The sequence below is a fragment of the Girardinichthys multiradiatus genome, chromosome 12 (assembly GCF_021462225.1).
Source record: "Girardinichthys multiradiatus isolate DD_20200921_A chromosome 12, DD_fGirMul_XY1, whole genome shotgun sequence".
NCBI classification, from domain to species: Eukaryota; Metazoa; Chordata; class Actinopteri; order Cyprinodontiformes; family Goodeidae; genus Girardinichthys; species Girardinichthys multiradiatus.
The window spans coordinates 34345994-34360258 of record NC_061805.1 but is presented as its reverse complement, the minus strand read 5'-3'; the positions used below and the strand labels follow the sequence as shown (position 1 = coordinate 34360258).

General features: G+C 39.5%; 2 protein-coding genes across 3 annotated transcripts; both read right to left on the bottom strand.

The window, feature by feature from the left end:
* Nucleotides 1–356: 356 nt before the first annotated feature.
* dimt1l (DIM1 dimethyladenosine transferase 1-like (S. cerevisiae)) lies at nucleotides 357–7178 on the bottom strand. The gene is made up of 12 exons (XM_047380971.1): nucleotides 6980–7178; nucleotides 5165–5238; nucleotides 3326–3412; nucleotides 1990–2051; nucleotides 1806–1899; nucleotides 1669–1718; nucleotides 1458–1581; nucleotides 1276–1368; nucleotides 1134–1198; nucleotides 988–1051; nucleotides 804–910; nucleotides 357–699 (listed from the first exon to the last, which is right to left on the bottom strand). The coding sequence occupies exons 1-12, from the start codon at nucleotides 7035–7037 to the stop codon at nucleotides 657–659; spliced, it is 921 nt and encodes a 306-aa protein (XP_047236927.1). The 5' UTR covers nucleotides 7038–7178; the 3' UTR covers nucleotides 357–656.
* A 533-nt stretch (nucleotides 7179–7711) lies between these two features.
* On the bottom strand, nucleotides 7712–13393 carry cenph (centromere protein H). 2 transcript variants are annotated; one of them, XM_047380973.1, is made up of 10 exons: nucleotides 13316–13393; nucleotides 9521–9682; nucleotides 9374–9429; nucleotides 9247–9292; nucleotides 9083–9151; nucleotides 8947–9003; nucleotides 8794–8857; nucleotides 8461–8512; nucleotides 7957–8111; nucleotides 7712–7876 (listed from the first exon to the last, which is right to left on the bottom strand). In XM_047380973.1, the coding sequence occupies exons 2-10, from the start codon at nucleotides 9640–9642 to the stop codon at nucleotides 7784–7786; spliced, it is 714 nt and encodes a 237-aa protein (XP_047236929.1). In that variant the 5' UTR covers nucleotides 9643–9682; nucleotides 13316–13393; the 3' UTR covers nucleotides 7712–7783. The 2 variants fall into 2 exon arrangements, with proteins under 2 accessions (XP_047236929.1, XP_047236928.1); XM_047380972.1 differs by lacking the exon at nucleotides 13316–13393 and adding an exon at nucleotides 12874–13301.
* Between the last annotated feature and the right edge of the window lie 872 nt (nucleotides 13394–14265).

Sequence of the window (14265 nt, the reverse complement as noted above, 5' to 3'; positions counted from 1 at the left end):
ATTTTAAGAAGGTATGCAGTTGTGTGGACTTTTACTTAGAAATGCAACCTAACTGAATTGACAGTGTTCAGGCGGGGGCCATCATGACAATCCATCGCTTTTATTAATCATTTGGGCAAAATTAGTAACTATAATGAAGAAATCTGAAAGAATTAGCTGGGATTTATTGTAGATGTGAGCAGTGATGTTAATTTTAGTCATTTTAGTGCTTTGCTTGGCAACTGAAACGAGCCCGGTTTAAATCCCAGAACTAAAATGATCTAGGATGTAAAGAAACCAGGGAAATAGCCTGTTTTTATTTTTGAACGATTGCATTTATGTGTAACTCAAAAACGGCGATAAAGGAACAGGACAAATCAGTGTAAAATCTTTTTAATAAATTCTGATTATATAATAATGCAGCTCCTTGTAGCATGTAATCTTTTCTGAGCCTAAAAAAAAACTAATGTTTGACAAAACTATTATGGTGCAGAATTTATTTTAAGAAACTTCATATTGAGGAACATGAGGGCGATGTATCCATCTGGCAAAGGTACCCATGCATCCTTATACAGCCAGTTTAAAATGATGCTCAATATGAGCATCTTTGAAGCATGTCTGCTGGAATTTTATCTCATAGCAGCAGGGGTTTTATGGTTCTGCCTCTGCTCTGTTCTTCAGGAAAAGTGGATTCCTGCAGAGTTGAACGCATGGAGTAGTCTGAGGATGAAGAAAACTGAATTTAAAAGATGCCTCTTACAGATTCAACAACAACAACAAAAAACCTTTAGAAATACAGTACAGGTACAGATGAACCAACTTACACCATGAAGTCATCGATATCCATGGACCTGGCCCTCTTCTCGTTGAAATTAGCCTCCTGCAGAACGCTGTCGATCTTCTTGCTGATGCTGAAGTCAGCTGGGACCTCCTGTCAAGATAGAGGGAAAAAGTTTCGATTAAACCAGATGAAAGAGCGAAACCAGATCCTTTTGTTTATTTACTCACCACATTGTGTACCGAGCAGTGTATTCTGTAGTTCTTCTCCAGCAGTTGCTCCACTGCAGTAGACCTGGTAAAGGAAAGACGCACATTAGATCATCTGCTTTGACCGATAAGTTCAAGTTTTATGTTTAAAGCAGGTGGTGGCTCACTTAAAAGCTGCACTGAGGGTTTTGTTCTTCCGTACGAAGGCGATTCTTACCAGACCGTCCCACTCCTGTTAGACAGTAGAAATGGTTGCATTTATGACAAAAAGTTTCTCCACAGGATCAACCAGAAGCAGCAGAAGCTCACCTGAAAATTAACAGGAGGAGGAGGATTTTTTGGTTCTATCCTGACGACACTCGACTCGACTTTAGGCGGAGGACGAAAGTTGTTTTTTCCCACCTGGAAGGATCAACACAGATTCTTCTAACATGGCGAACACAGACTACGTAAAAAACCTCGCCATGAATCTGAAGAGTCTCCTGGCTGACCTTCATGAGATGGTCCACCTGAGCCAGAAGCTGTGTGTTGATGGACAGCCTGCAGTACAGCTTGTCTCCAGGTTTGGCCACCAGTCGCATCGCAAACTCTCTCTGGAACATCAGCACAGCACATCTGAACAAACCAACACAAAGAGGAACTTGAGCACTCGGTGTGGAAAATACGGCTGCATCTCCCAAGTGAGCTTCCAGTCATTCTGACCTGAAGAACGGTCTGTGAAGCAGGAGTTTGAAGACAAACGGGGACGAAATCTGCACAAGCAAGTAAAAAAAAGAAAAGTTACATTGAGAAAAACGTAATAAAATCTGCCTTCTATGAAAGGAATAAAGTGTGTTTACCTGGTAAGGTAAATTAGCTACACAGACATCGAAGAAAGGGAGATCTGTTTTCAGGACATCACCGACTAATATCTGAAGTTTGTTTTGCAAAGGCCTGTTGAAAGAAAATGATCCGATTAAGCTTTATTTTATGTTCCCCCCAATATACAGAGCATACTTCAGCAAGGCTGCAGTCCTCACTCACGTGCACTGCACTCTTTTCTGCAGTTCAGCCACCAATCTGCAGTCCAACTCACAGGCCACCACCTGCACAAAAACGTGATTTCACAGGTAAAATATGTCTTTCCTCCTTAGCTTTCAACACCTGGAGTATTTATACCCATGTAGCTTAAGACGATTGACATCACTACTGTGAGAACATCTTGAACTGTCTCTGAACATTTATACATCTTACAATCGAACTTCAATGCATTTTATTGGGACTAGTTATGATGGATCGACACAAAGTGGAGTATAACTGTGAAATGGAAAGGAACCGTCGCTAGAAGAGTTCTGCATCCGTGTTCAGCCTCCATGACTCAGTAATGTGCAGAAGCCCCACTTGATGCCATTACAGCTGACAGACTTCCAGGTTGTGTCTCTAACAGCTCTGCACATTTAGAGACTGAATTTGATCTGAACTCAAACTCAGTCAGATTAGATGGAGGTCATCTGAAGAGCATTTTCAAGTCCTCCCACAGGTTCTCAATTGGATTTAGGTCTGGACTTTGACTGGGCCACTCTAACACATTAATATACTTTGATCAAAACCTTAACACTATAGCTCTGGCTGTAAGTTAGGGGTCGTTGAACTGCTGGAAGCTGAACCTCCACCCTAGTCTCAAGTCTTCGTTCATCTTTCCTGTCTCTGCTGAAGAAAAGCATCCCCACAGCATGATGCTGCCATCGCCATGTTATATTGTGAGGATAGTGTGTTTTAGGGTGAAGTGCACCCGAGACACATGGAGTTTTGCAGGTGGGACAAATTTGTTGAATGGACAGCTAACAGTTGCCCTATTGAATGAGTTTCCTGACTGGATCTCTGCAGCTCCTCCAGAGTTACTAAGGGCCTGTTGGCTGCTTATCTGATTAATGCTCTCCTTACACGGCCTATAAATGTAAGTGAAGGATGGTGTCTTGGTGTGTTTGCAATTAAAAAGTGCTCTGTGAGATGTTGTTTTACATCCCGACTCGGCTTTAAATGTCTCCACAATGTTCTCCCTGACCCATCTGCTGTGTTCCCTGGTCTTCATGATGCCGTTTTGTTCACTAATGTTCTCTAACAAACCTCTGAGGCCTTCGCACAACAGCTGGAGTTATACAGAGATTAAATTATGCACAGGTGCAGTTTTTAAAAGGGGAATATACTGACAGTCTGAAATCAGTATTGGCAGCAAAAGCTTTACAAAACTCAAAAAAGGTCCACAACATTCTGATTAAATTAAAACATGCACTCTGACCCATACAGTAGTCTGCATGGATCCTGATGCTGCTTACCCCAAACTGAGTAAAGGATAAAAAATAAACTTCCTGAGGCTCACCTTCTTTGCCTTTTCCAGCAGTTTTACCGTCATGTTACCAGTACCGGGTCCGACCTCCAGAACCACATCTGTCGGCCTGAGAGCAGCCTGAAAGATAAATTGCATTGCAGATCGCCTGTAATCACTTACAGAAGCAGCATATGTATGAAGTCAGTCGAGTAGATTCTTTGTGGTTTAGACTCTGAACCTTTGGCTCAGAAGTATTGGGACAAGAACACAATGCTGCTTATTTTAGCTGCTGTCAAAAGCAGATTAATCACATAATTGCATAATGAATATTTATAAAATACAATATATACAGGCAAAATAGAATATTGGGAAAAATGTAAAGATATTTTGTCACTCATTTCAGAGAGCGATTATTATACATATAGTGAAATATTTCAAACCTTTATTTCCTGTAATTTTGATCAAATGAACATCTCATTAATGCTTGTCATCAGAAGGATATGTCCTGGTAGATAGCTGTGTTGACTTTGGACTTCAGAAAGCACAGTGGACCAACACCAGCAGATGACATGGCACCCAAAACCATCACTGACTGTGGAAACTTCACACTGGACTTCAAGCAACGGGGATTATGTGCCTCTCCACTCTTCCTCCAGACTCTGGGACCTTGATTTCCAAATGAAATACAGAATTTACTTTCATCTGAAACAGATGAGCAACAGTCCAGTTGTTTTCCTTCTCAGCCCAGGTAAGCCGCTTCTGACGTAGTCTCTGGTTCAGAACACGATTCAGCTATTTGTAGTGGCTCTTGATGCGATGACACAACCTCAGTCCACTGTGATGCTCCCCCAAATTCTAGAATGGATCTTAACTTGACAATCTTCTTAAGGAAGCAGTTATCTCTGTTGCTGATGCACATTTTCCTTCCACACAACTTTCTATGAATATGCTTGGATACAGCACTCTGAACAACCAGCTTCCTTAGCAGTGACCTTTAGTGGTTTACCTCTTTGTGGAGGATGTCAATAACTGCCTTCTGTCAACAGTCTTCCCCATGATTGTGTCGCCTACTGACCAAGACCGAGAGACCATTTAGAGGCATAGAAAACCTTTGCAAGTGTTTTGAGTTAATTAGCTGATTAGGATCCAATATTTAACTTTTTGAAACACAGAATTTTTGGTTTTCATTATCTGTAAGCCATAATCGTCAAGAAATAAGGGCTAGAAATATTTTATTCTATGTGTAATAAATAAAAAGTAAATAAAATCTATAAACAAGTTTCAATTTCTGAAATGAGTGACAAAAAATACTGAACTTTTTCACGATATTCAAACTTTATGTTACCTGTAAACCAAAACATGGATACAGGAAGTTGGTTTGATTCCAGAGGGAATCATGTAACCCTTTATTTGACACAGCTCCTTTTTTGTTACTCTGCATCTGTACAATCCAGCTGCTGTTATTCCACTTGGCTGCATTTGAAACATTCTGAGTAAAAAGTCGAGGTTGAGAACTTTATCTCGTGTCTATCATCTGTGCAGTCACGGACTAACACAAAGAACCCTGGACCATCACATCACATATGTATATTAAGAGCTTCTTCCAGTGAGTTTTGGTAAAGTCGGGTAGGACATCAGATAAATCCCAAACTGTATGTCAAAATAAACCTGAATTCACTCAAAGTTTTGTAGCATTTCGTTTCCTTCCATAAATCAGTTTTTGAACATCCCGTGATAAGCCCATATTCTGCCTTTAATGCTCATATTTCTATATTTCTTCTTGTGGCGTAAATGTATTTTCCTCAGCATCTAAAACACCAAACCGTGTGGTAAATGCTTCAGAGCAGGCCAGTATGTTTCCTTCCACCACGCTGCTCCAACACATCATACCTTCTCGATTATCCCATTGACGATCAATGGGTTCTTCAAGATGTGCTGACCAATGCCAGTGTTGAACATAATCCCTGCAACAGACACAAAATATATCAACGGAGGCCTGCGGGGCGGAGAGGAGTCCTTCATGTCATATCAGGGTGTTCTCACATTTTCAGACTCAAGAGTACCCAGTCAATTTATGAGCTCGGGTTTATGTATGTAACCTGTAAAAACCACAGACTGAAAGGGAGGGTGAGCTCATGGGTGGTTGGTTAGAGACATGGATGGATTAATAGATGGACGGAAAAATTAATAGACGGAACGATGTATAGGTTGGTGCAGAGGAACGGACAGTTTTGACAAATATGGGTTGATGAATGGATGGACAGTTTGATGGATGGAAAAACAATGTTAAGACGGACGAATGGCCAGAAAAAGGAATATACGTTCAGGTGAATAAAAAACAAATGGATGCGAGGATGTGGGCATCTGAGGAACAGCGTTGGAGTGGTTCCAGTCTTACACAACAGACCTAACTTTCTGTGCCAGTCTGGGAGACTCCATGTCCTCCATTGCTCCTCTTTTATAAGGAGTACCTCAGGGTTCGTTTTAGGCCTTTTCATTTTTACACACATAACACATCATTGCCCAACATATGTGCCACTTGTAGGGTGACACAAACTCTGTTGGGCCCCCTCTTTATTGTTTTATTGATTTGAAGAGGTGGATGGCTTTACTTTTTTTATTTTTATTTGAACAAAACAACAAAAACAGGAGGTGATGGTATACAGCGGCACCAGAAAGCTTGTGGTTGGATCTTGGGACTTTAGGATCCATTTTAAGATTATTTTATTTGTTTTTAAGTCTTTAAACAGCTTTGCCCCGCTCTACATGCGTCACCTCGTCCTCTTAGGTCAGTTGACCTTTTGCTCTTGTCAGTACTGAGAACCAAAAGGTCAACGGGGACAGCGCCATGTAGCCGGTCCTAAACTCTGGAATGATCTACTGCTGTACATAGGCTGGCATTCTTCCTGGCCATTTATAAATCTCTCTCAAAAACACATCTTTTATTAGTGGCTTTTAATACTTAGGGTTTCTTGGTTTTATGTTGATCTTATGTTGGTTTTACATCCATATATTTTCTTATTTCATTATGTTGAATTTGTCCTGGTTTTACTGCAGTTTTCTATATTTTGCTTTTATCTGTACAGTACTTTGATCTCTGCGTTTTTAAGTAATTTAAAAATAAAGCTGGATTGGTTGGATGTATAGGTGGACAAATTAAAGGGGGCATTATAGGTGGATGGACAGACATCATTTTGGACAAATTCGTGGATAAATTAAAAAAAAAAAAGTGCATTTTCCATTTAAAGAAACATAACGAAAAGCACATTGGCAGGAGCAACTTAACATCAGTCCTTAGGATGTGTATAACGTTAGGACCGGTTTGAGGACCCTCCCGTACCGACACTAAAAATGAAAATGTCGAGTAAAGTTTGAGGATAGTTAGTAGAGAAATTTGAGCTTTAAACATGTCGGTGAGAGATATAAACTCTGGAGACGTGATTACATCAGAATGAGTGGCCCCAAAACATGCGCGAACCCCTAAACGATGCAAACACTGCATCCCTTCAGACATTCAACGACATTTCTATTTATTTTTGCATGGAGCTGATATGTAAAGACTAAGAAAAGCACACTCATAAAGTATGTTGGTGTCTTTCAATAGTTAGATGTGTTACTGTGATATAAACACACTGCTGCCTAAACAGCTGACAGACCAATGTTTGCTAACATCCTGAAGCTAAGCTACCGCTCGGACAAACCTACCTTGACTTTTAACATCTTGGTGTTGTCTGCTTTTCTTCTCTGCTTTAACCTTCGGCATTCTCCTTCCTGAATCCCAGTCAAACAGCTAAAACAATTGTAAAAAATCGGAATTTCTACAGTTTTTAAACTACTCGGACCACACGTGCCTTTTCTTCTTCTGGTGTTTATTGGCGGTTGGCAAACAAAACTGAAGACGCGCATTACCGCCACCAACTGATATGGAGTGTGGTTCATCATGGATTCATATCTAGATTGTAATTCTGTATAAAATGCATAATCAAATTCTATTAAATAGTTTTGATCTTTAAAAAAATGTTTGCCTATGTTTGCTTCCTAATATTCTTCGCAACATATCTATTATAGTAGACGTTGCGTTAATCCATTCAAATCCTTTCCTCCTAAATCTTTTTTTCTTGCTCTTATTTCTGACATTCCAATATAACATGTTCTATTGTTTCATCCCCCCCACAGAGGCCACATTTTCCTGTATTATGCTTTTGCATTTTAAAAAGTATATCATTAAGTCTTTTTTGTCCAAATCTCAATATTATTTCCTCCATTCTGCTCCTTCTTCCAGTTCTGATTTCTTTTTTTTTTTTTTTGTTTGATGGATGATGCTCTCCTCTGATTTACTTTTCTTCTTTGCAGACAAGATAGTTTTAAATCCTGAATCTCCTTGCCGCCCTCTAGTGGGCAATGGTTCACATTGTTTAAAACAAGGGGAAACAAAACGACGTTCGACAGATACATTTTTATTAGACAGCACAAGACAGAAATATATAACTAAATAAATTAATGTATGCTCTACTCAGAGATTGGGAACTCCTCCAGTGTCATCACAGTTTCCCGAAGTGTTGGGTCATCCAGCCAGTTAACTTTACAGGCCAACAGGATGCCCTGAGGAGAGACAAAACAGATTTATAAACTAAATGTTAATGTAACCAATGAACTTTTCTGTGAATTACTGAGCCGTTTACCCTGAGGACATTCTGTGTTACTATGGTCATCTTTTTATATTTCTCCAGGTTGGCCAGGCCTTTCTCCAACACAGCATTGTACTTTTCTGGATGCTCTTTGCTGGACATTAACCCCTCCATCTCTTTCATTTTTTCATGTGTGAGTCGCTTAATCTCTACACACACACACATACACACACAAACACACACACAAAAGTATCAGTTAAAGTAAGTACACCAAGTAATTCCCAACAAATAAAACCAGATGGAGAACTTCCAGCACATTTTCCTTCTCTAAAGTCCATAATAAGGGAAATCTCTAAACTTTCTGACAGATTTCTACATCATTGTTCAAGTATTTTTCCAAAACCTCAAAATGAACATTTTACACAGGTGTAAAGCTGCAAGTAATTGAATTTGTGAAGATCACAGTTTATAAGGATGATGGTCAGATTGACAAACATAGATAGAGGGATGGATGGATTCTGCACTGAGCAGCAAATATTGAAATCATAAAAAACATACCCAGTCTCTGCTTTTGTATTTCTGTAATTTCATTTTGCAGATTTCTGTTCTCCTGTTGAAAAGCAAGAAAAACTTAGGCATGAAATTCTTTATTTCAGGAAGTTTCACGTTTTAAGGATAACAAGTCAATGCAATCCCACCGATACAAAATAACAAGCTATAAAAAAATAAAAATAAAAAACTAGACACTAAACTCTGCATTTCTTCAGTTTATTGTTATGGGCCAACAATACCATTTACACATAGAAATTGGCCTTTGGAGCCATACTAACAGTAATAATAATAAAATAATGTAGAAAAACACACACAACTTTAGTTAATGAGAAAACTTACAATCTGAAGCTGTTTTATCTGCGAACACAGAGCCATGCAGCGATCACTCACAGTCTTCAGGACTCTAAGGAAAACAGATGTTTGATACAAATGGAAACATCCGGAGAAACCAACTAAACAGCAGCGATTTCATCAAGTTATGAAGTGACTTACGCTGCATCTGGACCTGCCTGCTTCATTTTTTCTCCTATAGCGTGCCACATCTGCAGTCTGAAGAACAAAAAGAAACAAATAGTCTTGTAAAAAATTTGCTTCAATTAAATGTTGACAGCTTGTAGATTACGCCCACCTGTGCAGCACCAGGGTGCTGTTAAAATGGACCCCCTTCACGCGTTCGAGCTCAGAGACGAAGTTTGGCCTGAAATATCAACAACTTTCAAGTTTAGGTTTCATTTTAATGTTACATCTGATTTAACTTCTACATCCAAATAAAAAAGCTTTTTAAATACGCACAACTCTCTTTCTGCCTCAGATGTGCTGCAGGACCGCTTACTTTTTCCTATGATGGGAAGCTTTATATTAACTCTTTGTGAACTTGATAATATAACAATTCATTAATACAAAAGGCCTTGTTATATACCTGCATTGAGCTGCACAGCCATCTCAAAGCACTGGTTGGACATCTGCTGTTTGATTCTGAGATTATTAGAAAAGATTTACACTCAGCTCAGTGTTTAAATTATCATTGTCATCAGAAATATGAAATGTTAGAGACGAGGATATGAACCTTAGCATCTCTGCAGGCAGGACGCCTTCTAGTGCAGAGCAGTTCTCAGCAGCCGGACCGCCATTCTGTCCCACAGTCTCCACCATTTCTTTTAAGCTGCCTGTGTTGTCAGAGGCGTCCATGTGCAGAAGGTCAAACCAACGACTGCTTGTTAAAAATCTCCTGGATTTAAATCAGAGAACAGAATATTTAGTGATGGGCAAATACAAGACATGCAGGCTGTCCACTAATTCCAAGGAAGGTGGAAACAAAGAGACAAATAATTGCTCACATATTGCATTCAGACACCAACATTTCTTTTCTTTTTACAAATATCAGAAAGTTATGATATTTAGTGATACCAATAATAACTCACTATTATTCCTCAAAATGGGATTTTTTCCCCCGCTGTTTATGCAGATATTGGTTCAGTAACAAAACAACAATAGGACACCGCCTCAAATAAAATACAACGAAGAAACTAAACTGATAAACAGTATGAATGCTGTGGTGGAGACGTGTAAAAGCCTTACTGTATATTTCTTTTTTTTATCGCAGTAATGGAAAAAAAAAAACCCAAAGGGAAAACAAACAACCATGTTCTGGCTGTACTAGTCCATAAGGCGCTAAATGGTCTTGGACCAAAATACATTTCTAAGTTGCTGGTCAGGTATGAACCAGAGACCTGCTTACTCTGCATTGCCAGGACCAGAACCAAACAAGATCTGAAACCAACTCCGATGTGCAGAAACTGTTGGCTCCTTTAAATCAGGACTGAAAATATAAATATGTTACAGCAGCTTTTAATCAAAGAATATGACTAATGACCTGCTTGAAACATTTGTTTAATACCTTTAATATCTGGATTTTACCACCTGTTTCTTTTATTTGCTGCTTTTATGCTCATTTCTTTCTGTCTCTCCTTTGATGTCCTGTAGAACACTTTGTATTGCCTTGTGTATGAATGGTGCTACACAAATAAACTTCCTGTTTTCCCCATTTGCATTAGACGCTCTACAAAACAAGAAAGACAGGTGAACCTGCCATTACAGGGAGCCGGATGTGTGTTATTCCTCAGTCAGGAAATGGTAAAGACAAAAAACTACTTGCCCAAACTATAACTGATCTAAAGTAAGGGTTAAATATTTTATTAACATCTAGAACATGCAGATCAAGGACAGTGGTCCTGTGCTAAACATCTCTGAGAACTGCAGCAAACTAGGGTCAACAAGTCTCCAAGCCGACTGGTTGTTTGGGAGGCGTCCTTCTACAGGTCCTTCTCAAAATATTAGCATTTTGTGATAAAGTTCATTATTTTCCATAATGTAATGATGAAAATTTAACATTCATATATTTTAGATTCATTGCTCACTAACTGAAATATTTCAGGTCTTTTATTGTCTTAATACGGATGATTTTGGCATACAGCTCATGAAAACCCAAAATTCCTATCTCACAAAATTAGCATATTTCATCCGACCAATAAAAGAAAAGTGTTTTTAATACAAAAAACGTCAACCTTCAAATAATCATGTACAGTTATGCACTCAATACTTGGTCGAGAATCCTTTGGCAGAAATGACTGCTTCAATGCGGCGTGGCATGGAGGCAATCAGCCTGTGGCACTGCTGAGGTCTTATGGAGGCCCAGGATGCTTCGATAGCGGCCTTTAGCTCATCCAGAGTGTTGGGTCTTGAGTCTCTCAACGTTCTCTTCACAATATCCCACAGATTCTCTATGGGGTTCAGGTCAGGAGAGTTGGCAGGCCAATTGAGCACAGTGATACCATGGTCAGTAAGCCATTTACCAGTGGTTTTGGCACTGTGAGCAGGTGCCAGGTCGTGCTGAAAAATGAAATCTTCATCTCCAAAAAGCTTTTCAGCAGATGGAAGCATGAAGTGCTCCAAAATCTCCTGATAGCTAGCTGCATTGACCCTGCCCTTGATAAAACACAGTGGACCAACACCAGCAGCTGACACGGCACCCCAGACCATCACTGACTGTGGGTACTTGACACTGGACTTCTGGCATTTTGGCATTTCCTTCTCCCCAGTCTTCCTCCAGACTCTGGCACCTTGATTTCCGAATGACATGCAGAATTTGCTTTCATCTGAAAAAAGTACTTTGGACCACTGAGCAACAGTCCAGTGCTGCTTCTCTGTAGCCCAGGTCAGGCGCTTCTGCCGCTGTTTCTGATTCAAAAGTGGCTTGACCTGGGGAATGCGGTACCTGTAGCCCATTTCCTGCACACGCCTGTGCACGGTGGCTCTGGATGTTTCTACTCCAGACTCAGTCCACTGCTTCCGCAGGTCCCCCAAGGTCTGGAATCGGCCCTTCTCCACAATCTTCCTCAGGGTCCGGTCACCTCTTCTCGTTGTGCAGCGTTTTCTGCCACACTTTTTCCTTCCCACAGACTTCCCACTGAGGTGCCTTGATACAGCACTCTGGGAACAGCCTATTTGTTCAGAAATTTCTTTGTGTGTCTTACCCTCTTGCTTGAGGGTGTCAATAGTGGCCTTCTGGACAGCAGTCAGGTCGGCAGTCTTACCTATGATTGGGGTTTTGAGTGATGAACCAGGCTGGGCGTTTTAAAGGCCTCAGGAATCTTTTGCAGGTGTTTAGAGTTAACTCGTTGATTCAGATGATTACGTTCATAGCTCGTTTAGAGACCCTTTTAATGATATGCTAATTTTGTGAGATAGGAATTTTGGGTTTTCATGAGCTGTATGCCAAAATCATCCGTATTAAGACAATAAAAGACCTGAAATATTTCAGTTAGTGTGCAATGAATCTAAAATATATGAATGTTAAATTTTCATCATGACATTATGGAAAATAATTAACTTTATCACAATATGCTAATATTTTGAGAAGGACCTGTACAGTCCCTGAACCCTAATGGGACTCTGCCTGGAGCCATGCTCTTTGGTCAGATGAACATGAAAGAAAGCATAAGGGAGGACCCCAGGACTCTCTCTCTCCATGTCCCAACAGGAGTAATTGTATCACTATTATTCCTCAAAATCAGATTTTTTCCCCACGGAATAAATGTGCGAAAGACTGGATTCATGCCTCCAAGAAAGTGAGATTATGCTACTGTGATAAACGATGGATCTATTTTAAAGCTTTGTACACATATTTTACCAGTAATGCAACTAAATGTGGCTGGCACTGTATATGTTAATATGATACAGTATATGTCCTTTACTGGTACAATATAATTTCCTGATATTCGAGTAGGAAACCTTCATTTCTGCACAACTTCACTCCAAGTACTCACATCAAGGTTCAAAATTACACCTCTGTAGAAAAAAAAAAAACTTCCGAGCATAGGTATTATATAAACTATTGATATTTTAGTTGACATATCTTACCTTAATTTTAGGGGATCCTCACTCGAAGTTAAAACTCGGAGCAGTGGAAGTGTCACAATATGCCGATATCTTAGGAGTTTATAATGTTTGGCTGAAGTTATTCTAAGACTTTAACTACAGCCTATTACAGTTTATTAAAATAGTGTTTATCAGCCATGAGAAATGGTTTTTTCTTTGCTATTAACACAGCGCTTGTCCATCATTCATTCGCATTTCGCTGATTCTGTTCACATTATGTCCCCTTCATTGACCGTCGGACGTATGAACGGTTAAACACTTTAACTACAACGCCAAACAATTTCTGCCCCGAGTTTTTATTTATCGTTATTAAACTTAATGATCTCTTTAATTTTAATTACGATAACGAAAAACTTTCTGTGGTCTTCTCATTCATTTTTCTTACTGAATTCTAAATATCCAGTGTTCATTGAAAGTGACTTACTGTTTGAATCCCGCCAGGAAGTGAGTCTGTTTTGTTTGGTTTGCTTTGGTCTCTAACAAATCTTACAGCGCCCTCTCCAGGCCACATTGGACAGTACAGATTTCATAATTTGAAAAACTGAAATTTAGCTTCTGCATCAAAGAAAGAAAGAAAGTTGTAGTTTTAACACAAAGCATATTTATTTGTTAGAATGGTGTAGTCAATGTTTAGACCTGTGAATCTGTGGCCAGAGTTGGAAAATGAATGTTCACATAAGCTCTCCATCCAGTGTGACTGAGTGTGTGCTATTTTGCAACAAAGAAAAGCCAAACATTCCAGTTTGTCTGCAAATCTGGAGGAAACAAACTTTAGAAGACTTCCAGCTTTAACTGCAGCAGAAAATGGCTTTAGGAAGTATTAAATTGGATGGGTCCCTTGAAAAAGAAGGTAATCATTCATAGGAGGCTAGCTCCTTGGTTTAATTCAGAGCTGCATACTTTAAAGCACAATGTTAGAAAATTGGAGAGAAAATGGTGCTCTACACACCTAGAGGATTCCTACTTAATCTGGAAAAATGCCTACTGTTGTATAAAAAGACACTTCGCCAAGTTGGAACAGCTTATTTCTCATCATTAATAGAAGAGAACAAGAATAATCCTAGGTTTCTCTTTAGTACAGTTGCTAAACTTACACAGAGTCATAGCTCTGTTGAGCCATCCATTCCCTTAGCTCTTTGCAGCCATGACTTTATGGGATTCTTCCAAAATAAAATTGATTCTGTTAAAAATAAAATCTATGACATACTCCTGAAGATGATTACTTCATCCTCAGCAAGTGAGACAACATTGGAAATAACTGCAGAACCAGATTTGTGTTTGGACTGTTTTGATCCTGTGAAGCTTCCTGAGTTATCAGAAATATTAGCTTCATCTAAACCTTCAACTTGTATGTTAGACCCAATCCCAACCAAA

Coding starts and splice junctions, on each gene's coding strand:
- dimt1l (XM_047380971.1), bottom strand. CDS start 7,037: ATGCCGAAGGTTAAAGCAGAGAAGAAAAGCAGACAACACCAAGATGTT. Junction 2,052..3,325: donor TGCTGGAAAAGGCAAAGAAG/GTGAGCCTCAGG, acceptor GTTTTTGTGCAG/GTGGTGGCCTGTGAGTTGGA. Junction 1,719..1,805: donor TAGCTAATTTACCTTACCAG/GTAAACACACTT, acceptor TTGCTTGTGCAG/ATTTCGTCCCCGTTTGTCTT.
- cenph (XM_047380973.1), bottom strand. CDS start 9,642: ATGGACGCCTCTGACAACACAGGCAGCTTAAAAGAAATGGTGGAGACT. Junction 9,004..9,082: donor AGCACCCTGGTGCTGCACAG/GTGGGCGTAATC, acceptor TTTGTTCTTCAG/ACTGCAGATGTGGCACGCTA. Junction 7,877..7,956: donor TAACACAGAATGTCCTCAGG/GTAAACGGCTCA, acceptor GTCTCTCCTCAG/GGCATCCTGTTGGCCTGTAA.